We start from the raw sequence: 24,399 nt of genomic DNA, 5'->3' as shown, positions 1-24,399 counted from the left end.
TGCCCAATGTCTGTGCTACAGGTATGATGGTCTTGCCTGATTTTCCACACCCTGAAACTAAGGAACAAAAAACCCAATGCATTTGTGAGAGGAACAAGAAATCCCAGAGCCCCCTTTTGGAGCAGAAACAAGACTTTATAGCACACACTTCCTCTGATGAGAGAGGAGACAGCATGGGACATAGATTGGTTGTAGCGCTCTGCTCACTTCTGGGAAGAGCAGATACTTCAACACGACTGCATGAGCACGGCATAAAAACTTGCACAGAACAGCGTGGTGTGGAGCACAAAGCTTGAAAATGTACTCAGGTTAAACAGTATGTTTTAAAAGTGCGATATTTTCATTTCATTTATGTTTAAGACAAAACCACTTATTATCAAGGATTAATTTCTGAAGTTTTACTTCCAGCTCGCGATGGCTCACGTTCAAATCTTTCATTTGCAGTTCAGTTTCAGCTCTCACCAGTAGCTCCTGTCAACTGCTACTAACAGCTGTTTTTTTCCCCACGTTTCTAAATCATCTGTGTCCAGGTAACACCACTCCCTGTGATCTGTAAGTATGATTCATGCTTTCCACAAAATCCCCACCGAAGAGGAACATTTGCTTTCAGAGTTTCTCCCAGTCCTGCTGCAAACAAACAAAGCTGAGACCTCAGAAGCGATGCCCTGGGACAACGCCTTTCGATTCCTTGCCCCCTACTTCCTCTGCTAGCTCCGTGCTTCCTTGTTTCTCCTGTTGCTTGCCCTCATGTGTTTTGTTTTTTTTTTTGTTTGTTTGTTTTTTGTTGTTTGTTTGTTTGTTTGTTTTTTCTGGTTAACAAACACCTGGCAAAGGAGATCTCGGCGGTGTTTAAAGCCACGGAGCGGGAGGCATAAGGTGAGGCTCCTCGCTGAGTTCCCAGCAGCGCCGTTCTTGAAAAGCCTCGATGAAAGCCGCGGTCCCCGTGTCTCGCACCCCAGATTTCCACGACTTGTCCCCCCCCCCCCCCCTTAGGGCAGGTGGGCTTTGCACGGGGGCACAGCACAGCGGCCGTCCTCTCGGCCCCCACCTCCAGCCCCACGCTACCCTCCCAGCTCCCAGCCCGACAGAGCCCAAGCCTCGGGCGCCACCTGTAAGCCACCTGCGGCGGGGGGGACACCCGGAGGATGTCCGGAGGGGGGGGACACCGGGGGCGGGGAGGGGCGGTCGGGCAGGGAGGAGCGGGGGGCGGGCGCCGCTCGCCGCCGCCGCGGGGCTGCGGCGGGGCTGGGCCGGGCCGGGCCGGGCTGGGCGGCGGAGCGCCGGCAGTCGCGGGGAGCGGGCGGGCAGGGAAGGGCCAGGGCCGGGGCTAGGGCCAGAGATAGGGACAGGGACAGGCGGAGGGGAGGCGGCGGCGCCGCGCTCGCCCCGCTGCCCTGGATGACGGGCGGCCGGTTCGACTTCGACGATGGCGGCACCTACTGCGGCGGCTGGGAGGACGGCAAAGCCCACGGGCACGGCATCTGCACCGGGCCCAAGGGGCAGGGCGAGTACGCCGGCTCCTGGTCGCACGGCTTCGAGGTGGCGGGCGGCTACACCTGGCCCAGCGGCAACACCTACCTGGGCTACTGGGCGCAGGGCAAGCGGCACGGGCTGGGCGTGGAGACCAAGGGCAGGTGGATGTACCGCGGAGAGTGGTCGCACGGCTTCAAGGGGCGCTACGGCGTGCGGCAGAGCCTCAGCACGCCGGCCCGCTACGAGGGCACCTGGAGCAACGGGCTGCAGGACGGCTACGGCGTCGAGACCTACGGGGACGGAGGTGGGCGCCGGCGGGGGGCGCCCGGGGAGCGGCGGGGGGCGAGGCGGGGGCGCGCTCACGGCCCTTCCCTTCCCTTCCCTTCCCTTCCCTTCCCTTCCCTTCCCTTCCCTTCCCTTCCCTTCTCCTGTCCCCACTTAGCGGCCGGGGGGCGCTACAGGTGCCCGCTGCCCCCCCCGCGGGCGGCCCCGGCTTATCGCCGTCTCCCAGCCAGCCGGCGGCAGCGCCCGCGGCGGGGCTCGGAGGGAAGTCGCCCGCAGGCACCTCGCCTCCGGGCCCCGGGAGCGATAACCGGGCTCCTGCCCCGCCGGGAGGTTGGTGGGAGAGCCCTCGGGCCGCCTCGCGTGGTGCCCCAAACGGGGAGCTGAAGTAGCGCTGTGGATGCTCAACTTGCATAATATCACCGAAAGTCAGCCCCACCTCCATGTAATAACGCTCATTTTAATAAAATGCAATACAGTTCAAAACGCATAGGGTCAGGCAGTACCGTGAGATTCAGCAGGCCTGTTCGTCATGCCCCTCACCTCTGGCAAATAGGTCGTGGGATCATAGGTTAAGGTTGGAAAAGCCCTCCAAGCTCATCTGGCCCAACTGTTCCCTCCCACCAACATCACCCCCACAGGTGCACACCTGCAGAGCTGAGCTCCCTGCAGGTGCATGTCATATGGGGGTGCTGTGAAGCCCCAGCTCATTAGGGTCACTTGGCACTCCAGCTCACCTGAGTGGTTAGGTCCGGTTAATCTCACCCTACCTGTGTCATTTCACGTGCTGTGTGAAATGTAAGCCCAGTATTTCTAAACTTGCCTTCTGCTGTAATGTTCCTGGCATCAGTGGAAGCACGTGGAGTTGCTCTTCAACTGGATTTGTTCCATTGTAACAGGAAGAGCTGGGATCAGGTTTAGGTTTAGAGGGTTGGGCTAGGTCTTGTTTTGTTTTGTTTTTACAGGAAAGCTACTTGCTTCAGTGTTGAGCAAACCACGTAGGTAACATGCAAATAGAGCTTACCAAAACTGGGGGTAACTTGTAATTCCCGTGCAATGGGATAAGAGGACCAACCCGTGTATCAGATCTCATGCGTGATGCTGTTGCTGGTTTATTCGAGGAATTTTGATAAGAGATTTGTGGCAAACTTTTACGAATAGTGTCAGATAGTTTTCTAATAAGCAGAGGAAGACACAATTACATACGGATTCTTCTGTCTCCTCACCTTTTCTGAAATACAAAATGTAGCTAATTGGGTAAGATTCCTTTCCTTGATAAAATGAAATATGCTGTGTGTTTCATACCCGGAACTCTTCCAATTCCCTTGCTTGTATATAACTATCTGAAAATTGTTTTCTGGTGTGGAAAGTTCTGATGCTCACACTCAGTTTAGATATAGTTTGGGGGGTTTAAAAAGCAAAACAAAACCCACATGGATCAGAATTTTAGTTTCACTTTCAATATACAATATGCTTTTAGATTGTTAAACTTATTTTGTCTTGTAAATTAGAAGCTCAAGGATAGCTCAACTTGTAGTGGCAATTTTTTTTTTAATTATTATTTTATTATTTCTAGAAAAGTAAACTGCCATTCCAGTAAATTTTATAGGAGTAAGTTTCTTAAACTAAAAGTTTCTTGTATCCTTCTCTTTAGGCTTCTTGTGTTTTGTTTTGTTTTTTAATCTCAGCACAGTACTGATAATTCTGTGGTAAATTTTGTAAACTTTTAGACTTAAACCCAAGAGGAAATGCTTTGTCTGAAACAGTATATGTGGTGTGCAGTTTACACTGTAACATTTATATTAACTGAAATCTATTAGCAAGCTCCCAGTCTTTGAGATATTTCAGTTCACATTAACAGAAGATGTGTAATCCTATTGATTTTAATTAAAGTATTCATGAATGAAATTAGGTGATATGTCAGAGATGTTTGTAGAAATGTTTTTGTTTTCATGCTCTGGATACAATAGCTATATTTGCACACCAGAACAATGTCTGAACTACTTTTACAAGGAAAACAGATTTACGTATATGTCTTTAATGTAGTGTGAGCTATTTACGGGAGAAATCCTTTACGATGACCTGAGAATGCGAGCACTGCAAAATAACAGTGTTTAGACTTTGCAAATTGTCACTTTGCTTTCAAACTCACTAAAATACAGACCTTTTTGCTGGTGTCTTTTTTTTTTTTTTTTTTTTGTTATTTAATAATATGATGTTTTTAAATGCACTGGTGCTATTAGATTTAGTTGAGGGAGAAAGGATCATAAGCATTGATGGCAATCCTCAGGTTTTATTGTAGCTGTGTGAAGCAACAGGTATACCTGAGAGTTGTTTACAGAGGGATTACAACCTAATTTGCAGCTTCAGTATGTGTAAATTAGCTAGCAGTTTATGATCCTGCCAACAGTAGTGGTAACAGGAGTCTTGCGATACAACGTGCATCGTCATTCTGTAGAGATCAGTGACAAACACATCTGAAGAAAAGTAGTGCCTATGTTCATTGATTTTTAAGCAGTTGTCTTCCTAGATGCTTACTTATCTAACATTGGAGTCTGTAGAGCAAGCGAAAACCTTGGTGTGACACTTCAATCGTTAAGCCACTGAAGATGAAAGTAAAGGGTAAGAGTAGGTCAAGTCATTCCTGTTCCTTGGCCTTCCAACTTTTTCATGCAGCGTAGTTTCAGATTTTATCCACAAGTAGGCAATGACATTTACAGCTGTAAGATACAGCTGGGGCATTGGGGAAGGATGGTACAATGTAACTCTGAGGAGACAGGTTATGAAATTCTACCTTACAGCAATTTGCCAACAATACTAAAAAATACACTTGCAGTTAGTTCTCTGGCTCAAAATACTAACGCATTTTCAGGGACACCATGGTCAGTAGAAGCTGTGGCTGAGTGCTTTTTTTTTGTTTGTTTGTTTTGTGTTTTTTTTCCAAGCCTATTTTTTTAGAAAATAAGGCTGAACAATATTATTGTTTTATGGTCAAATACAGTTTAAAATTAGCATGGTAGTTACATCAATAATTGAAATTTTAAAAGTTGACCCTCTATGGAACTGCTCAAGACAGTGAATTATAGTATTAGATGAAACAAGAACAGACGTGTTTGTTGATATCATTCATATCTATGTCTGTATAGAGAGATCACGTTTGTATCTTCATATATGGAAAGAGGTGTTTTTATTGTCTTATGACAATGCTGTAGCATTTCATTATATGAGAGTATTAATAAACCTTATCTCAATCATTTCAAGCTTTCTAAAATTTCTGCTGTTGATGGAGATGATGCAGCTACTGTCTGATATAGTAAATCAAATTACTGAAGTCAGCACTGTACAAGTCTGTTGCATCTGCCTTCTGTAAACTGCCCTCCATATCCCATTAAAATATCTTTCCCTTGACATTTACCCTGATTTTTTAACTTAAATGTTAGCTTTCTAGCACTAGTACCAGAAGCTTTTCCCTTAATGGATTTGTAATGATAAAGAAATCATTGTTACCTGCAAGACTGTACAAAATTCCAACTAAATATCTTGATAATTTCTCAGGACCAATCCAGTATGAATCTTTGTTTTCTCATTAGCTGCTTTCTCTCTAGAAGAAACTGGCATTGATTTTATTGCCCTAGTAGAAAGAAAAATCTGACAAGTAAACAGCAGCATGTCAATTGTCCTCATTTTAATGCCTTCTGGGCAACAGTAATCACTTCCACTTCTGTCTACAGAGTAGTGAAAAACCTAAGTCATAAATTAATTAAATATTTTTGAGCTTTCCATATTTATTAAGACAAAATATTAGTAAGAAAAAAATGCAGCATAGGCAGCCCATTTGTACTTTTATAAAATTCTGTACAAAAAGAGGTTGATTCTACTTCTAAGTCTAACACTCAAATAGCAATGTGGAGAGCCACAATTATGTTGCTGAAATGTAATCCTGGGGTATAATCAAAATTAGAATTAGATTTATTATTTTTAAATGAAATTAAAAAAAAAAAAAAAAAAGATGCAGAACATGAGCCAGATTGTTACAAGTAGCAGTGAAGTGTACTTTGCCAGCTTCCAAGCTCCAGCGTGTCATTACAACACCAGGGCTACCCCAGATATAATTAAGGAGAAAATGTAGTCATTTATGCTCATAAAATATTAATATATATCTGTGCAATGTCTGTTTAATAAAGAAAAAAATTACAATATGGCCGTATTTTTGCAGTATTTACAGAATATGTCATATCAGAGTTTTTGTGCTCATGTTTCTATTTGTTCTTCTCCATATGCTGAATTTTTTAAAATAATCATGTTTCTAGATTCAGCACCCTTACAAGCAGCGCAGCAGTAGGTATCCAGGATACAGAGAATGAGAAAGAAACTAAGAAAGTTGTTGGTTTGTGTCAGCAGCCATCTGTTAAAACAAAAACCTTCCACTTGGTAGAATTTTCTACCAACACAAAATAGTGATGTTGTCGAACCTATTTAGTATTATATAATAAAGAAATCACACTTGGCAAATGCAATTGCATGTTTACATTGAAATACAACTCAGCTGAAGAGGTAATACAGTAAAACAGTAATCGATAGATAACTGACATAAACATAACCAAAATACTATGCATACACAAAGGAGATTGAACTACCTCTAAAACTTTAGGTATTTCACAAATATATTCTCAAAAATTCATCATGGAACTTGACACTTGATATTTAGTTCCCTGGAGAATCTCTGAAGAATTTAATCCATGCTCCAGTTAAAGCAGAGTAAAATCAAAGATATTTTACATGCAGCTTATTCATACTTCTGTACAAATATTCAGAGTCAAAATAGCTTTAAACAAAAAAAAAAAAAAAAAAAAAAAGCAAGTACTGGGTGGGTGAGAGATCTAATTTTTCTTCTCTTTTAAAGAAATTTAATAGGGATTAGAATGAAATGATCTTAGAAAGCCAGCTGTCTTGTATTTGCTAGGCGTGGGGTACCACACACCTTTCTTTACTTTTCAGATATCTGGCACTGGAGTACATATCTTGTCAAAATGAAAATGCCTTTTGAGAATATAAGAAAAAAAATTGTCTGCAATAGTAATTTGATTATGCTGTTCCTTGGCTCAGATAAAGCTGTACGTGTACAGGAATATACATGACTTCTCATATCAAATACTATGTTGCTGCTCTTTATAGATATATTTTTTTAAAAATACAAAAGTAATTATGATTGCTATAAGAATGTAGTTGGATAAGGTGGTGTGTAATGTTCTGTTTATTACTACCTCATCTTGCTTACGTACTGCAGCACAAATTAAAGGAAAAGAAAAAAGTGGAAAAGGCTTCACATTTCTGATTTGTGTCATAATACTGCAGAATGTAAATAGAAAAATAGTGTTACTGTATTTTGCTATGCCACATCATCCTTCCAAATTTTGATGACTGTCAAATAGCTTGAATATTGTATTCTTTTTCTTTAAAACTGTGTTCAGCTGTTTCTCAAGCGAAGGACCTACTCCCCTGGGAGCTTTCCAATGGATAAGGTGGCAGTGAAGATAGTGTTCTATTTTCCTGTGACTCTTCAGAAATCATAGCTAGAATAAAATGTAGCTGGTTTTGTACTGCCAATATTTTAGGTAGCCATTGTAATATGTTTATGATACTGGGTATACCAAAAAGAGTTCATAAAAAGTGTTATATACCAGGGTTTTGTTGTTAGTATTTCATAATTTTCCTCCATTCAAATGCATTGAGAAACTTTATACACAACATTCATTTGTACATCAGGGCTTTGTAATGGTGATCTTCAGGTGGGCCTTTAGATCAGGACAATTTAGTAGATTGTCAAGTATGTCCTGACAAGGGGAGCTCTGCATTTGAGTGAAGTGCAGAGTAACAGGACATTTACCAGTCCTGCTTGCTCCTGTAAGCAGCTGAAGGCAAGAGCTGTGGGCATCCTGCTCCCTCCTTGCCACCACCCTTCTTTCCCCACCTTGTCAACATAAAAAAATGTTGAGGGAGTCCTGCTTCTGAGATTCTTCTGACGTTTCTTCCATGGACAGAACCATTTGAAAAAAGCTTATGATGATAAGTGCTGTGTTTTAGCTGTCAAAATAAACTACTGCAGCTTGGAAAGTGAAAGCTTTGGTAAGGGGAAAAATGATTTATAAGAAAAACAAGTAACAAAAAGTATTTTTTTATATACTGTGTCATGTGCTGTCATATTTCTTTTTCCTTCCATTCCAAGTTTCCAAGAGCAGAATTGACAATGTATTGTTGCCAGTAACATATTGAATGTAGAGTGGTAGGTCTTCTACAACTTCCTAAATTTAATTTCTGCTTCTTACTTTAAAAGGTACATACCAGGGACAATGGACAGGAGGGATGCGACATGGGTATGGTGTACGTCAGAGCGTACCCTATGGCATGGCAACTGTGATCCGTTCACCCCTTCGAACATCTCTAGCTTCACTTCGAAGCGAGCAGAGCAATGGTACCGTTCTGCATGACATCACTGCAGACAGCCCAGCTGGAACAAGAGGCGGTTTTGTGCTCAATTTTCACAGCGATGTTGAAGCCATGGGCATTAAGAAAAAAGGAGGCTTATTCAGAAGAGGATCCCTTCTTGGTAGTATAAAACTTAGAAAATCTGAATCTAGATCATCAATATCTAGCAAACGGAGCTCCGTCAGGAGCGATGCTGCTATGAGCAGAATTAGTTCTAGTGATGCCAACTCTACGATTAGTTTTGGAGACGGTGACTGTGATTATTGCCCTATGGAAGACCATGTTGATGCCACCACGACAGAAACGTATATGGGTGAATGGAAGAATGACAAGCGCAGTGGTTTTGGTGTTAGCGAGCGTTCAAATGGTATGAAATATGAAGGAGAATGGCTAAATAACAGGAGGCACGGATATGGATGTACCATGTTTCCAGATGGCACCAAAGAAGAGGGAAAATACAAAAATAATGTTTTGGTTCGTGGAATAAGAAAGCAACTTATACCAATACGAAACACAAAAACTAGAGAAAAGGTGGATAGAGCAATAGAGGGTGCACAGCGAGCAGCTGCCATGGCAAGAACAAAAGTGGAAATTGCAACTTCAAGGTATGTTATTACAAAATATATTTGCTCATCACTGAATTTTCAGGGAAAAAAATGTTATAATATGCAAGCTCTTACTGTTAACAAAATGCTCAAAAGTGCAAAGTATTTAAATGTTGCATTTCAGTTTCATATGGGTAACTATTGACTTCAGTTAAACTATACATATAAAACTCAGAACTTCAACTCATTTGAGTAAAGATTTTCATGTAAGTTCCATAATATACCATGAAAGTAAATTTCCACAGCTCATACATTCCTAACTTAAGAGCTGCTACGCTATGTCCTTAAACCTGCATGAAAAATAAAAATGGTGAGGAAATGTAGAGAATTATCTGGGGAGTGTGAGGTGATAATGGAATATTTTCCCATAAGCATGCTGCAGCTACTCTTATTGTGTTGATGATTTTGGGGGTATCATCTGAGACTTCAAAATTGTGCATTTGACACTGAGCATCTTAAGATTCATGTGCTTACCTGAAAGGCTGTGATATGAACAGTGTAAGAATAATGGCTGAGACTCTTGTGCTTAGAGACTGTTGATTCAGTTGCCAGAACAATCTCTGCTGAAAAAGGTTTGTATAAGGATTCTTTAGTTTTGGAATGTAGTTTTCCTGCAGCCTGAATTCATTTGGGTCTTGTGACCACAGTTTCAAGTAACAGGGGTCTTCTCCTCCTGTCAAGCATTTGAGATGGAAGGGAGAAGTGTAAGGGTATTAGTAATGGGGCGGGGGGAAGGCATTTCCTCTTTGATCTCCTAACCAACAATCAAACAAAGTTGTCTGAAATGGAATTGCTACAAATTAAATCAGCATAGACAATTTTAATAGGTTTTACTATAAAGTCTGAGAGCTCTTTAAAAAGCTATTTAATTTTTAATGTCTTCAAGCAAGTTTCTCTGGCAGTTTCTCTGTTGTTGGTTTTTGTCTGTTTCCTTGGGCAGGCTTTTCTTGAAATATGCTGTGAACCAAAAAAAGAAACCAGAAATGTGCATGCAAGAAAATCTTCCTGCTATTTTAGAAAGAGGCTGTCACATTACACTTACAGCTGAACAACTGATTCCTGATTTAGTGTGGTCAGTAGTGTATGTTCAGTGACTATCCTTTTTCTGGCAGTCGTGAAGAATACAGAAAGACTGAGAAGTACATACATGGGAAAGCTGGAATATGTGGATGGCTCACAGCAAAAAGTAGTTGAGACATATACACAAAGAGTTTAGTGTACTCTTAAAGAAATTTTACAAGCACTGGCCACCTAAGTAACTAGAGGGTAGCATACACGTATACTCTATTGCTTCTATAAATATATGTAAGGCATTACATGACAGCATACCACATTAGCGAAGCAGAGCAATAGCAACTAACTTTAAGAAGTTCCTGGATCCCATTCGTGTTCTGTCAGTATGTAAGCCCTAGTTCTGAACAATGGTTGATGGAACATGTGAATAGGGTAGGTTACCAATTTGAGGTCTTGTACTATGTTTTGTTTAAACAGCTTTAAGTAACAAGGTATATACACTTAAGTAACAAAGTATATATACTTCCCTTTTAAGAAGGGATATGTCTCTGATGTATTTTGTTTGCTGTTCCTTATTCTCTTAAATTTTGAGTGAAGGGTAGAGTTCAAACTGCATCTTTTGGAACAGTTCATGAAAATAGTGTTTATTTCTTGAAAAGATGTTCCTGAAATTGGAAAAGAAGGCATCAGTGGTGGTGTACCTGACTATGGGCTGCTCCTTTGGTATTTCATTTGAGAATTTCTCAGACACAGTCCTGTGACTACCAGATATCAAGATTGCAGACAAAGGTTTCCTTTCTCGTAGCAGCCTTTGCACTAACTGTACTGGCATCGAGTCAAAGGCAAAGTGACCTGACACCTCATCAGGCAACATCAGGCATAAAGATAACATTAACTTCACTTGTGAGTTCATGTGGGACTCATCTAGTAGGGATGATGTGACACTTCCCATCTCACAAGTTTTCAGAATTCCCTTTAGGATCAACCAGTGGGAGCAAGTCCATGACATTATGTGAATTAAGGGACTGGCATACTGGCGGAGTCAATAGCACTGACTGTCCAAGAGTCGGATAATCTAAAAGAGATGCTGAAAGAGCATTGAGGAAGAAACTTCAAGTGGTTGCCAAATTCTAGACTGACTAGATTGGTAGTGTTTCAGGATGAGAGAGCTTGCTTCTGTCATATGGAAACTTGAGTCCCAGTATTGTTTTGTGACTGTGGTAGTTTAACAGACTGATAAACATTGCTGTCTGGCTGATAAAAATGAAGTACCTTTGCTTTATGGTGAAATTACCTGAATACAGGTGCAGGATATTGCCCCTGGGAACTTGCTGCAAACGTAACTTCTGCAAAATCTCACTATGCTGGAAGCCTAGTGATGGGAATAGGGCAGTCATACTTACACATATTAATGTGACTACTGATTAGGAAAAGGCTCATAAACTTAGCTATATCCACTCTCTAAGTCCTCCTTAGAGCTAAAGAAGCAATATATTAAGCCCTCAGGTAGTAGCTTTCCTGCAGTGTCTTACATGAATATGAGTATGGTGGTCTTACCTGTTTCCTAATGACCAGTATTATAGGGAAAAAAATCCAGGAGTGTCTTTTTTTTATTTTATTTTATTTTTTTTATTTTTCTGTTGTGTAATAAAGATACAAAGGTGTTTTTGCCCATATGGCCTGTAAAACCTTCCGTTTCTGACCTCACCAGCAATGCGTGCTTGCTGTAGACTGCCATTCCATTACTGTAACCACACACACAGAGTCCATATTTGTATTCCAAACAGCCAGAAACCTAGACTCTCAGTAGTCAGATACTTTCCTTTTCAATGCAATTTCAAGTTGTGTGCTGTTGCTCCTGTACTGTTCATTCTCTAAATGTTTGCTGAGCCAAATGAAACCAGACTCCATACTCTTCTTCATAGCTCCCTGCTGGTCATGACAGGTTTGGCTGATAGTTTGACCTGTGACAGATGTCCACACAGTCATCAACAAGACCAACCACTGTTTTGCTTTATATTCTTGATGTCCTTTTATGTCTAAAAGTCCTCAATAATCTGTGCAGTCAACCCTTATCTATCATGACAGTTTGGTTTACAAAGGAAAATCTAAAAGTTGGTTAAACATAGCTTCTCTGAGCCTGAATTTACAGTGGTACAGAAAACTTTAGTATCAGGGAATTAGTTACCAGCCTCTTTTACATCTATATCCAAAACAGGTTATACATTAGCAATGAATAAAAATGCTTCTAAGTTGTTAGTGCATCTTACAAGTCTTGATTTTGTTATAGTTTTACTAGCTATGATTAAGGCATAAATACAAAAATCCCAGAGTTTGAAGAATTATAGAAGCCTGTTATATCTTGAAAGTGACAAATATATTAAAAGGCTTTTGTGTGTGTGTGTGTGTGTAATTATAGGCAGTGATTAAGTCAAATTCATCGTTAACCCATTTGTACTAAAAGCAGTGAGGTTTACTCTAGCTATCTTTTGGGGGCTTGTTCTCTAAAAGGAAAAGCTACCTTGCAGAAACTTTAAATGAATTATTTTCTATGTTTATTTCAAGCACAAGTGAAATGCTTCAAAAGCTAGAAGATAAATGTTGCCTTCTGGAAGATGTTAAAAATCCTTAGATGTCCACTGAAGCAACAGTCAAACAGAAATTTGTTTAAAGGATACCAAATACTTCTCTGAGTAGGAATTTTGAACTTCCTTTTTATGGCTACAATGTGCCGTACTTAAAGGAGATAGGCCTCTGCGGTTCAATATGAAAGACTGGATTTTCTTTAAGCTTTATTTTTGCTTACTGAAATTATATTAGGGCATTTCTTTCCTGGTATTAACATCCTTGAAGTTCTCATTAGAAGAGTAAATTTAGTATATTATGTTAACTTTGCCTTCATCATTACTTATGATGGTATAAGTGATAACATTTTTTGAAATTTAGTTTGGGAATTTGGTTATAAACTTGCCTTCTAATACTCAGTATCGCTGGGTGGTTTTAAATATGTGAGTTGCGAGTATGCAGTGCTGGAAGCAGAAGGAATCATGTTTGTTTACGTACAACCCTTCATACACCAGATTCTTTCTAGGAAAGTCAATATTACGGGTCTAGAACTGAGAGCTGAGCCATTTTTTTTCTCCTTTCTGATTTTTACTAGCTAATGCTCAACTATAAATTCTCATTTTAGTGTTGGTTCTCTGAGGAAAAAGAAACTTTGCAAGGACACAGAGAGACAAGATGAAATGACAGTAAAAGAAATAGTGTGTGGTGATAGTGTGTGGAGGGAAAGGGAGAAAGAAATCGAAAGAAATAAAATGTTTCCTTCGTGATCTTTTCCTTATACTCCATTGATCTTTCAGCTCATAAAACAAGCAGGGCAATTAATTATATATATATATTTTTTATATATCTATAATTCTGTTTTCCACAGAAACTAAACACTTCTAAAACTCTTTCAAAATTTTGGAATACTTTACTAACTTGTACTGTCATCAGATGCTATGAGAACTTTTGCCCACATGAAAAGTTACCTTGTCATGGTTTTTCATTGCATAAGCACCTGAGATTTCAGTCAGGGAGAATGGTGCCTTTGTGCACTGTACAAATAAATTACCCTGCGTAGAGACCTTGCAGTGTGGGAAAATGGCAGTGCCCAGCAAATGGAAAAAACTGGCAGGACTGTGAAAGGTCCTGAGATTGAGATAACAGTAAAATTAATATCTTACAGCTAATAATATAGGGCAAAATCTCCTTGTCAATTAGCTGTCTGTGCTGAGATAGCCATGCCTTGCAAGTATCCTGTAAAGGTTAACTTTTAAGGGGAGTGCTGAAAGGGGATTAAGCGGTGTCTTCTGCAGCAATTTATTTTTCAGTGCAGCTCTTTTAGTCAGCTCAGTTTTATTTTTAATGTGTTTGTGTCCAAGTCTACAGATGCCGTGGCTTAGTTACAGCCTTTATTTTCCTGAATAAGCCACCAAAACTCTAGATCCGATCCGGTGCTGTGGGCAGCCAGCTTTGCTTTGTGGGGCTGCTGCTGAGCAGCCTCAAGATGGTGGAAAGGCCACAGGAGGACAATGCAGGAGGGCTGGCTCACAAGTAGAGACCTGGAACAATGATTTGGGGTTCTGTTATGTGTGGGGTCACAGTGGTCTCCTGGAGCCAGTAGCTAGCTTTTGTAATTTTCAGTCTTGAGGATAATTTAGAGAGCCTAGCCTGGCGCTGCACTGGCCAGGCCTGGGCACTTAGCATTCGCTTGAAGATGCTGGGCCCCACCTGCTCCCAGCTGCACCTCTCACTGGTGGAGTCATCAGGAGTGGTTCAGTATATGGTTGGTTCATTGTGTTTGCTGCCTTGCATGACCAGTCCTCTCTACTTGACGTGAACAGATCGTGATTTCCAGGGAGAGCTGGAATTAAGTGCATGGGTCTTATAGTTTTTGTCTATGCTAGATGGCAGCTGCCAGTCCTTCCAGCTGGCACTGAACGACGTGCACCGTGCACAGCTTTCTGTTCTAGGTTTAGCTGACTCTACCATAAAGCTTTGTTTACCCAAGAAACTGAACGGGACACTTGCAAGACTAGTCCCTAGCACATCTTTGAGATGCTTTACTTATATCTGAAATATGAACATCGTGTTTAAGCATAGGATCCAAGAAATACCAAATGTATTTATATGACTGCTTGCTTTAGTGAATAGTTACCTTAGGTTCAAAACAAATTCAATTTTAATAACTTTACTACATAATCTATTTGAAGATAACAAAATGCTATGGTAAAACTTAAAATAAGTATTCAGCTACTATGAATAGTAATTTTAATGTTAGTTCTGCATCCTTTAGAGGAAACCATATGTTCCTGTGGGATCCTGTGGGAGTTATACCCATAACTTCAATGGGGCACATTTTCACTCAGATTTCAAAAACAACTCACCAGTAAAAGAATATAGTCTTAGACCATTCCTCTGTTATTTGTTGGAGTATGAATAATACATCTGTTTGAAATAACAAATTGTATAAACATCACTACACAGATTTGCTTTCTTAATATTTAATGCAGTAAGATTACATAGCTGAAAATATACAAAATTACTCCTGTACTATCACTCAGCTTGAAATTTAAGAAAGCCTCAAGTATTTAAATTTTTGATCCAAGTACTTATATTCAAATAAACCTACTCATAGCTGTAAGTCTGAATGAGGATATTAAAAGAAAAAATAAAAGGCCTGCTTTGATTCCAGTGTGAAAGCAAACAAGCATTCCTTAATACCTTCAGGAATACTTTTAAAACAGCAATTGAAGTGCAATCACTTCTGGAGTATGGCCAATCTTACTTCGTGTTTGTATTAGACATAGACTTTGTTACCCCAGAGTTGCTTTTCTAACTTGCTTAAAATCTGGAGGTTGATAGTTTAAGATTGAAAGTATTCTCTGCTTTCAAAACATAAACAAACCAACACTCAGTGCACCACTGCTTTTAAAATAAGCTTGAAAGGAAGGTTTTTTTTGTTTTTTTTTTTTTTTTTAATATACAAACCTTTTTGAAATGTTTCTTTGTTTAGAGGGTTAAGGATTTTTTTCCCCCCTGGTGTCCAGAATACCTTATTTAGGAGATGAAAGAATCTTTACAGTGACAATCCAGCAGATGTATGTGAAAACACTGCTTTTTTGATGATACTGAGACATACTAGTAAAAGATCAATATTTTTCCTGTAAACAAAGAATTAGATGAGCTATTATGCTGACTCTTGCCTTAGTTGTTACATAGCATCTCAGTTTTGATCTGTATTACAACCGTTGTTCAAAAGCTAAGCTGCAAACAGCATCTGTCTCTACTGACTTGCAGGGGAGTTTATGTGATGGAAATAAATTTCCATTTAAAAAAACAAAATCCGTAGGGTTTGTAGTGGTCAGTCAAATGTGAACCAGAGTGTAAAGCCATTAGACTCATAATATTAATTACTATAAAAACATTCTCGTAAACAAATATATTTAATATTTTTGCTAGTACAACTGCATACATATGGCTAGTAGTATTAGTGTTAGCTTCAGAAATGTATTTGATGTTTTGATCAAAGACTAAACCAATTAATACAGAAAATTCTCAGCTTCTTCAAAGAAATAAGAAAATGTGCTTTTAACTGTAACATTGTTGATCAGTATTCTACTTAGAATGATTTTCAGTGAATAACTACAGTAGAAAAAGTCATTTAAATTATTTAGTTATTGCTTCCTATGTTGATCTTATAGTATATCTTCCAAATAATGATTGATTAATTTCGTGAAAACTGGTGTAATTCATTGATTGATGCTGTTTGTTTGAATAGTAATTTATCAGTGATACATACTATGATTTCTGTTCTTTTTTCGCTGGTAGTTAATACCTTTTCTGTATTCTACATCTAATAGACATTGGTATATATTTTTATATATTAACTTGCCTTCTTTTTCCTACTTGTTGGTACATTGTTACACATTCATTGTTACACATTCTGCAGTTCTCTGCTGTCATTGTCTAAGTCTGAAGTGGCAGAGAAAATCTTTGTAGCTAGTATCCAGGAGAAAATTTCTCCTGTATGAACTTGTCTCCCTTCAAAACCATTTAAACTTCTAACATCTGCAACAAAACATTGATTACTCTTGTTGTCCTCCTTAGATGTTTCTCCCGTTCAATGTAGATGTAGTATCCCAAGAGCTCATTCCTGAGCTCACCACAATGCATATCACTGTATAGATTCACAGAATCACTGAATGGTTTGTGTTGGAAGGGACCTTAAGGATCACCTAGTTCCAGCCCCCTTGCCATGGGCAGGGACACCTCCCACTAGACCAGGTTGCTCAAAGCCCCATCCAACCTGTCATTGAACACCTCCCTATTTAACCTTCCTATTAAGAAAACAGTTGTTTATTTTTGTATTTTTTTTTTTTTTTTGCATTCTGTTTCTGAACTAAGTTTTTATTTATTCAAGTATTTCCTATTGTTTTCTCCTTTGTTCCTCCATTTAGTCTTCAGAGTTTCTGGTGAGGAAAGTGCTATATTTTGGTCCTGCTACATTAAAAGCAGAGACTGATGGGAAGTGATTGTATTACCACATTGTATTTGGAAGCCAGAAATTTTCTTATTAGCATCTGGCTAATATGAAATCAGTTAAATGTGAATTTCCTGTTCTCGTCTTCTAGGAGTTTAGGAAGAAAGGCATGTATTTCTCTTTTCACTCTGAATCTCATAGGCTGCTATTTAGCCTTTAGTTACCTTCCTACTACAGTATGGCACCCACACTTTATACTCATATCAGTGTATTGGCATTCTTGTGGAAAGAGACAAGACTCAAAAATGTTCACTACTGAGGTGGTCTTCTGGCTGATGTGGACATGCTTCATGGCTGCTTATTGGAGATTATTTGCTTATTAGGGGCTAAGGTTTTATGACTGTCACAGTTAGAAACTTAACTGTCACAAGGAGAGAAATAAAACTAGTAAATTGTAGTTATGACAAACTCAACAGCTTCATAAGGAACTGGCTCCGTGAATATTACTTGGTCACAGCTCACCTCTATGAAAACTACAAATTCATACTCTTGTTATGAAGAAAAGATACTGAGCATTTTCTTCTCAAAGTCTGTATCTGTGATATGCATAGACATGATGCGTTTCTCATGGACAAACTGCTTAGTGGAGCTTCTGCTAGCCTTTGTTAGCAGGTTTAAAAAAGTAGATAGCTTTTAGCTTTTAGCCCTGCTGGGACTCTGGACAATAATTGCAGGGAGTGATCAGACAAAATGATGGTTCTAGTAAATTCATGAAGGAGCTGGTCCTAAATTTGATGTGATGTTTTCTTCAAATTTTAGTTGATCAGAATAAATGTTTTTTAGCAGTTCACTGTCAGTTCCAGATTTCAGACATAATAGATATTCAATTTCAGTTTGTTTACTCTTTGAATTTATGTTTATTGAAAAGCTATATAAGTGGTCTTGAGGTCTGTGTAATTGTTGAGTTGTGAGTTAATAACTGCTGACAGATACAGTATCTGCATAACAAGAGGAACTTTGGCTCTGGACCTGTGATGAGTGGACAGTACAAAGATGTCTCTTTCAAGAAGTTCAGAATATGTAGATAGGTAAGCTTTCCGAAATCTCTGACACTCTTTTTTACACCTCGATTTTCTGTCTCTAGCAAAGATAAGATTAGACTGGAATCCTTTCCGTATGGAACACTGTTAAATTTTGCACAATTAAAAAAGAAAAAAAAAAAAAAGAAAAGAAAAAAAAATGTGCTTTGGTGTTTGAGTAGGCATTGTGCAAGTGTTGGTCTGGCAAAACCTGAGAGCTGGCTTCCTCACAGAGGCAGCTCTTTCCGTTTATTTGGTATTTCACAACAGATTTAATCAGCTGTTTGTAATAATACAGGCATTTTTGGTCAGCAGTTCAAAGAATATCCTTACTGATGTTCTCCGAGGCCAGTCTGAGAAAAGTCAGCTACAACCGTCCTCGGGAGCCTTGCTTGCTTCTTCAAGGCCTTTAACAATTCAAGGAATTCTGTTCTGCTTTTTGTATATCTCAGCATGAAAAAGATACTTTTCTCTGGGAAGAAAAAAAAAAAAAGAATTTGTCTTGAAAATATCTATCCTGGTACGTGAAAACGCATACCCAAGTCAGTGTATAACTTCTCACTGCTTGATTCAATAGGTAGTTCTGGTTTTGCACAGAAATACGCTTTGCCAGAAACAAGGTGGTGGTATCCTCTTGGATTGTCTGCTTTTCAACGCTCACGGTTAAACTTTAAACCACTTGATATCATCTGTCTGACCCTGAAGTGGTTTATTGTCTCTTCCTCAATAAAGCTAGCATGTTCGAGGTGTTCTGATCTTCCTTCCCTCTGTTCTTTGGCACTAAATTATCTCATTTTGCAAGTGGAAGTTTCAAGGGAGATGGAAATTGAATTTGCTTAGGTGTAAGGCAGCTGAGGAAGCAAGCCTTTTCTAGGCAACTTCGATGTTCCTATCTATTAATAAATTAAACTTTGGAACAGATTAAATGTAACCTTTAGCAGTTAAGTCCACTGTATTTTATTTCAGATAACACTTGAGGAGTGTGTTAACTCAGGCCAGTACTTTCAAGAATATTTACTGTTCAGAAAAAAAAAAAATGTTTTGGTGTGTTTTGCCCTTCCTGTTGTCATGCTTTGAGATCAAGTATATTTGGTTCCTACAAAGATGACAATAAACAGAAACATAAGGGAGGATTAAATCTGGAAATGAAGAGTAAGATTCTGTTAATATCCCCACTAGAAAGCATTGTGAGGCTACTTTTTCTTAGTTTTCCTAGTGGTATTGCTCTGGGCAGATTTTAAGTGTGATATAAAGAGTTTATTATTTAATATAATAATCATTTCACAGTGTGAAGACAGTGTAGTAAAAAGGAACTGATGGGGAAAAAAAAAAAGATGAAACTCTTTGATTTTAGGTGTATCTTTTTGTTGCCGCTTTACTGTCAGTTCTCCAAAAAGTAGTCTGTTTTGTTTGTTTTCCAGAGAAGTAGAAAATAGTTGAGGATTCACATGTACCATTAATTCCAGATGCTGCTCTGAATTGTCTATACCGTTAATTTCCTATTTGATTGATTATCTTGAGGTGTTATTGTCTTAGTTTGCATTATGAGATTGCCGACATGGAGAAGCTTTGTGAGAGCTTTCCTTCTTTGTTTTAACTCTTCTGTCACCCATTTCCCAATCACTAAGAATGGATCACTACGCCTTACTTAGGAATTGATGCCGTTGATAAGAATTTCAAACCTTTTTTTATTATTATTGTTTTCTATATAGACTAAATTCCTTGTTGATATGCCTGTGTTTTGACCCTGTTATTGCTATCAGTGTAATGCATTTTCTTCTCTTGGAAAGAAATGCATTAGATGGATTAGCAAATACTAAAAATATCTTTGCTTAACCACCAAATTATATAACCATCCGATTTCTGTTGGCTGCTGGTCTCATGCTGTGGTGCATTTTAGAAATCTGTATTTTACATCACACCAAGTGAAAAGAAGGTACTGATTTACATGAGATCTTCTTTTAGAGTTTTAAATGTCTTTTTTCCTTTTTTTTTTTTTTTTAATATGTCATTTTTCATTCAAAACTTAAAAGCAGAATTTACTGAAGGCTTCTGATACCTCCTATCAGTTCAGCATTTTCAAATTTTGCTGCTTTCATATGCTGCATTCCTTCTTATTTTGGTCACATTAGTGCAGTGTTTAGTACTTTGGATTTGTGGTTTATTTTTGCTTGAGGATATTTTTTAATGGAACGAGAATTTAGATCAGATCTACTGCCGAGGGCCATGGAACTAAGCTGAGTCACTTTCTAGAAAGATCTCTAGAAATACAAGAGAAGATTTGGTCAACATGACCAACTCTAGTGGTCGTATCTTCTTTTTTCTGCACTTTCCATATCATACAAGTGAAAGATTTTATGGAGTTAATCTGTTCCAGAAGGCTATATAAAGAGAGAACATGAGGACAACCATTAATCTTCCATAAGAGTTGTTTTTTTGTTGTTTTTTTTTGTTTTTAATTTCATGATTTTCCTGTAAATTTCCCTTAAAGATCTGAAGTGATTTAACTTAGTACTCTATTCCAATACCTGGCTGCATAGGTATATAGGTATAACTCAAATTTCATTGCATTGGTGAATAAAGAGAAAAAAGGCTCAACTTAAAAGTGTAGATAATTGACTGATGTTCATCAGAAATGTTTGTAGTGAGGAGATAACTTTATAGACTTTCCTTTCTTTTTTTTTTTTTTTTTTTTTTTTTTTTTTTCCTTTGCTGCAAAAAGCTTGTGTTGTTTTAAGTGGAAGTGCTGCCTATGATCACATTGCCTAGGGTAGGGCTGCAAGATTTTGTTCTTTGTGAATGTGACAAGACAAGTCAGCTTGTATCCTAAGGTCAACAAAGTGTCACCTTCTTCTGCAGCTACATCCGTTCCTGCTGTTTGTTTTTCTATTGTGTGGCTCTAATGAAGAAGAAAAAAAAACAAATGCATGAGAAAAGGAAATGATGTCATCAGAGCGATACCTTTGCATGTTAGGGAAAAGACTACACACAGCCTGCTTCATAAAGGGCATGAGAACATCCTGAAAGGTAATTGGGCACCTTTTGTTGAAATATTCTGATAGATCCCATTAACTTTCTCAGCATTCCTCTTAAACAATGCCTACAGATGGAGGCTGAGTACTAGACCTGTTTTTCCTTTATTTGGTGCCAAAACACCTTAAACATCACCTTAAAGCTAATATTGTTTATGTGCTGCTTCTGGAGTGGTATGTACACAAAGCATTCAAACTTTCCTCAGCAAGCTTTTTTTGTGCTCTTGTCCATGATATTCTTCACACGTGAGTGGTAGAAGCCTGTACTTCTTGAGACCTTCTTAGGAGACTTGGAGACCATCTCTGCAGCAAAGTGTCCAGTAGAATAGAGAGCTGAAGTTGCTACTGTTTGTTTCTGATTGAACAACTTCCTATCACTTTACTGCTCTCACTCCGTTCTCTTTGGAGCATCTGTCCCACTTGTTAATGCTAATATTTTCAATTGTACAGTCTCAGGGGCCTGTCCACCGTATCCATTTAAAATGGCTGAAATGATGGAGCCTTGGAGTCTACTTGTCATCCTGCAAATGCCATATTTATAATAAGGATAACATGCATACTGATAATAACAAGAGCAATGAGAAGATGATTTTCTGCATGCTTTTAGAACTCAGTGGTTTTGTTTAAATCCAAAAATATTGTATTCAAATGCAATATTCTGGTAAGTGATTTACCTCTGCACTGTGATTTACCAGGGGAAAAAAATCACAGGCTTCTGTGATTTATAATAATGCAAAATAACTACACTTTTGTAACCTCCCAGGACACTTTAAAGTGTACTTGCAGTCTATTATGCAAAAAATGGTGAGACTGAGGTAGTAATGTAGGCTGTTTCTTTCGCTGCTTTTTGTTGTACCTTTCGGTTTGTAGGAATGTGCTGACTTCACATACATGATCAGCAGCTCATCGTTGCTGTTACTCAGCTAATTCTGAGAAGAGGAGCCTACAGCTTGCTGTTAAGCAGGTGCAGGGGAAAGAGTTGGTCAAAAGGTTTCAAAAAATTCACCTTACTTTTAAAATGGTGCTTGTGATGTCTGTGACTCTTCTTAGGAGCAGACACAGCTTTCTAAAGTGTTAATCAAAGAACAGATAAATGGCTTAGAGTCCATTTACATGGTAGGTTTAGAGGATGTAAGCATGAGCTGAATCTGTCAGGCTTTTAGTCTGCTCTTCACATAACCCATTGGTGCAACTATTAAATGTTGTGCCTGCTGACATCAACAGCAAAACCCATGCTGATTCCACTGACACCAGGTTATCCCTGACAAAACAGTGCTCTTTGTGAGCTGCATGTTTTGAGGGGTGATGAGTTGCATGTACAGAGACAGTCCAGTGAACACAAAAAAAACTTCAGGTTCTCAGCTTGCTCTTAGGTACTCACTCTTCACAATTCCCAGCAAGACTAAAATTCGGGGCTTATTTTGTGAGTTGCAAAGGAACTAATAGAGCTTTCTGAGGTTTAGTCCTTTCCCTTTCCAAACAATGAAGCTTCTGTAACAAATCAGTATGTCACGTTCTGCCTCCTGTTATCCTACTGAATGCTGTGCTGCTCTGCACGCTGTCCCATATAATTCTGCAATTTCAGTATGGTGCAGTTCAATACAAGTAAGGGGGACAGAATTTATTGTGGGAAGATAAGTCAGCTCAGTTGCTGAAGATATCCATATTTATGGAAATTAGGGGGGGGCTTTTCTTTGAAAAGCTTAACTGAGGATACAGTTTATTTTTCATTGCTCTTCTAGAGAGTCTGGTTTTTGGATTTGCATCTTTGAGAAAAATGATTAATAGATTACATGGGTTTGCATTGGAAATAGCTAATTATACAGGTTCCTGCTGCTTTTTGGAATGCAGCCATTTTTCTGTTGCAGAAGTCTTCAGTGTACTAGTTAATCAGAAAAAAAAAAATCTTATTAAGCCTGTTTTGTTTTCCTCAGCTTTGCTCATCCAGCAGATGTTTCTGGAAGGTCACCTAGGTCATGATGCCCAGCTTCCCTGGCTAGGTGCGCGTATAGTGCCAGGTGGCTTACCACACGTGCAATAGGACTGAGGCTCCCAAAGAAGAGGAGGGTGCTGGAGCCTCTCAGACAGCTGGCTCCCAGCTGGGCTTTTTTTCCCAAAGGGTCTTCAGCGGCAGGCCTGGAATGTGCTATGAAATCCCGGTAGCGGCGGGCAGACAGCCGTGTGATAGGGGAGGCAACAGCAATGGGAAAGATCATGATTAGGAGTGGGCTGCTGTTACTTCCCAAACAGTTCAGCCTGCAGCAGCCTGCCTGCGCGCTGCTCTTCCCCTGGTGTTCATCAAGCCAGGAGCCGCACATGGGTTGGGATTGTTGGCCTGGCAGGCGCTGTATGCACTCTAGCAGTACATCAGTCCCGTGGATCTGGTTCACAGCAGATCGTGGTTACGTGAGTTTACTCTCCAAGCATGCCACAAACTTGAGCGTGACCTTTCAGCGCATTAGTTACGGGGAGGCACCATGTTGGAGATATGTGACCTGGCCGCAAGGACTCTGGTACGCCTGTGTGCTGTGGAGCAGGGGCACGCAGTATGCAAGTGAGCGAGCCTGGTTCTCTCAGAGGCAGCGAATCTGTCATGCTTTCATAGCGCTGTGGAAAACCAGCCTTGCTTCTCATGACTCCAGCTGGCCGAGGCAGCCAGCTCAGGGCCAGGACTGTGCTGATATAGCTGCCCAGCCTCCTCTTCTGCAGCATGCTTGCTCAGTGTCTCATTGTACATTAGAGTCTTTAGTCCAGCTTGTGTATGTACTCTTCACATGTACAAAGGCAAGTACTGCCTAATCTAGCCCACTCTAAGGATAAAACCTGATGTGTAGTGCTGAACTACAACAGCAAAGGCCATTTAAGCTCTATTAAAAAGGTAGGCTGGGAACTGAGTGCTTTAGCTAGCATGATTAATAGCATTGTGCAGTACAGAGTGAGTTTTAATAGAACATATTATAGCTCCAAAGGAAGGAAAATTTTTGACATTCAATGTATTCCTGTATTCAGGAGCTGACCTTTTGGCAGTAGCTGTGAAATAATATACAGCAGAATCTTGTTAATTCGTGATAATGACTTAAGAGACCCATCACGGATTACTTTATTATACAAGTTAGCAAGTAAGTGGAACATGATGACAAAACTTTAGAGATGCATGCTTTCATAGGAAGTTCTCTGCTAATTTATCTTGCTAATAGCAAGATACTTGTAAATATATTCATAATATACAAGTTAGCGAAGAGCAGTATCCTCAATAAAAGCAAAAATGATGTCATGAAATGACACTTTAGTACAGCAGCCTGTTATTAAATAGCTTCAAAGAAACAGGACAAATCTTCCAGCTGGGAGAGTGTGAGGCTGGTGAAGTAGTTCTAGAGGTAGTAGCTACTGGTCTTTAGGAT

General features: G+C 39.5%; 1 protein-coding gene across 4 annotated transcripts in view; it reads left to right on the top strand.

The window, feature by feature from the left end:
- The first annotated feature begins 1,300 nt into the window (after positions 1-1,300).
- Positions 1,301-24,399, top strand: part of JPH1 (junctophilin 1) — an 89,075-nt gene continuing 65,976 nt past the window's right edge. For all 4 annotated transcript variants that reach the window (XM_084281980.1, XM_084281982.1, XM_084281979.1 and 1 more), the window contains exons 1-2: positions 1,301-1,777; positions 8,090-8,846. In XM_084281980.1, the coding sequence (XP_084138106.1) occupies positions 1,399-1,777; positions 8,090-8,846 (1,136 nt within the window). In that variant the 5' untranslated portion in view covers positions 1,301-1,398. The remainder of the gene's footprint in view (positions 1,778-8,089; positions 8,847-24,399) is intronic.

This window comes from Netta rufina (assembly GCF_964035555.1).
Source record: "Netta rufina genome assembly, chromosome: 2".
Classification (NCBI taxonomy): Eukaryota; Metazoa; Chordata; class Aves; order Anseriformes; family Anatidae; genus Netta; species Netta rufina.
This window is presented reverse-complemented; position numbering and strand designations above follow the sequence as displayed.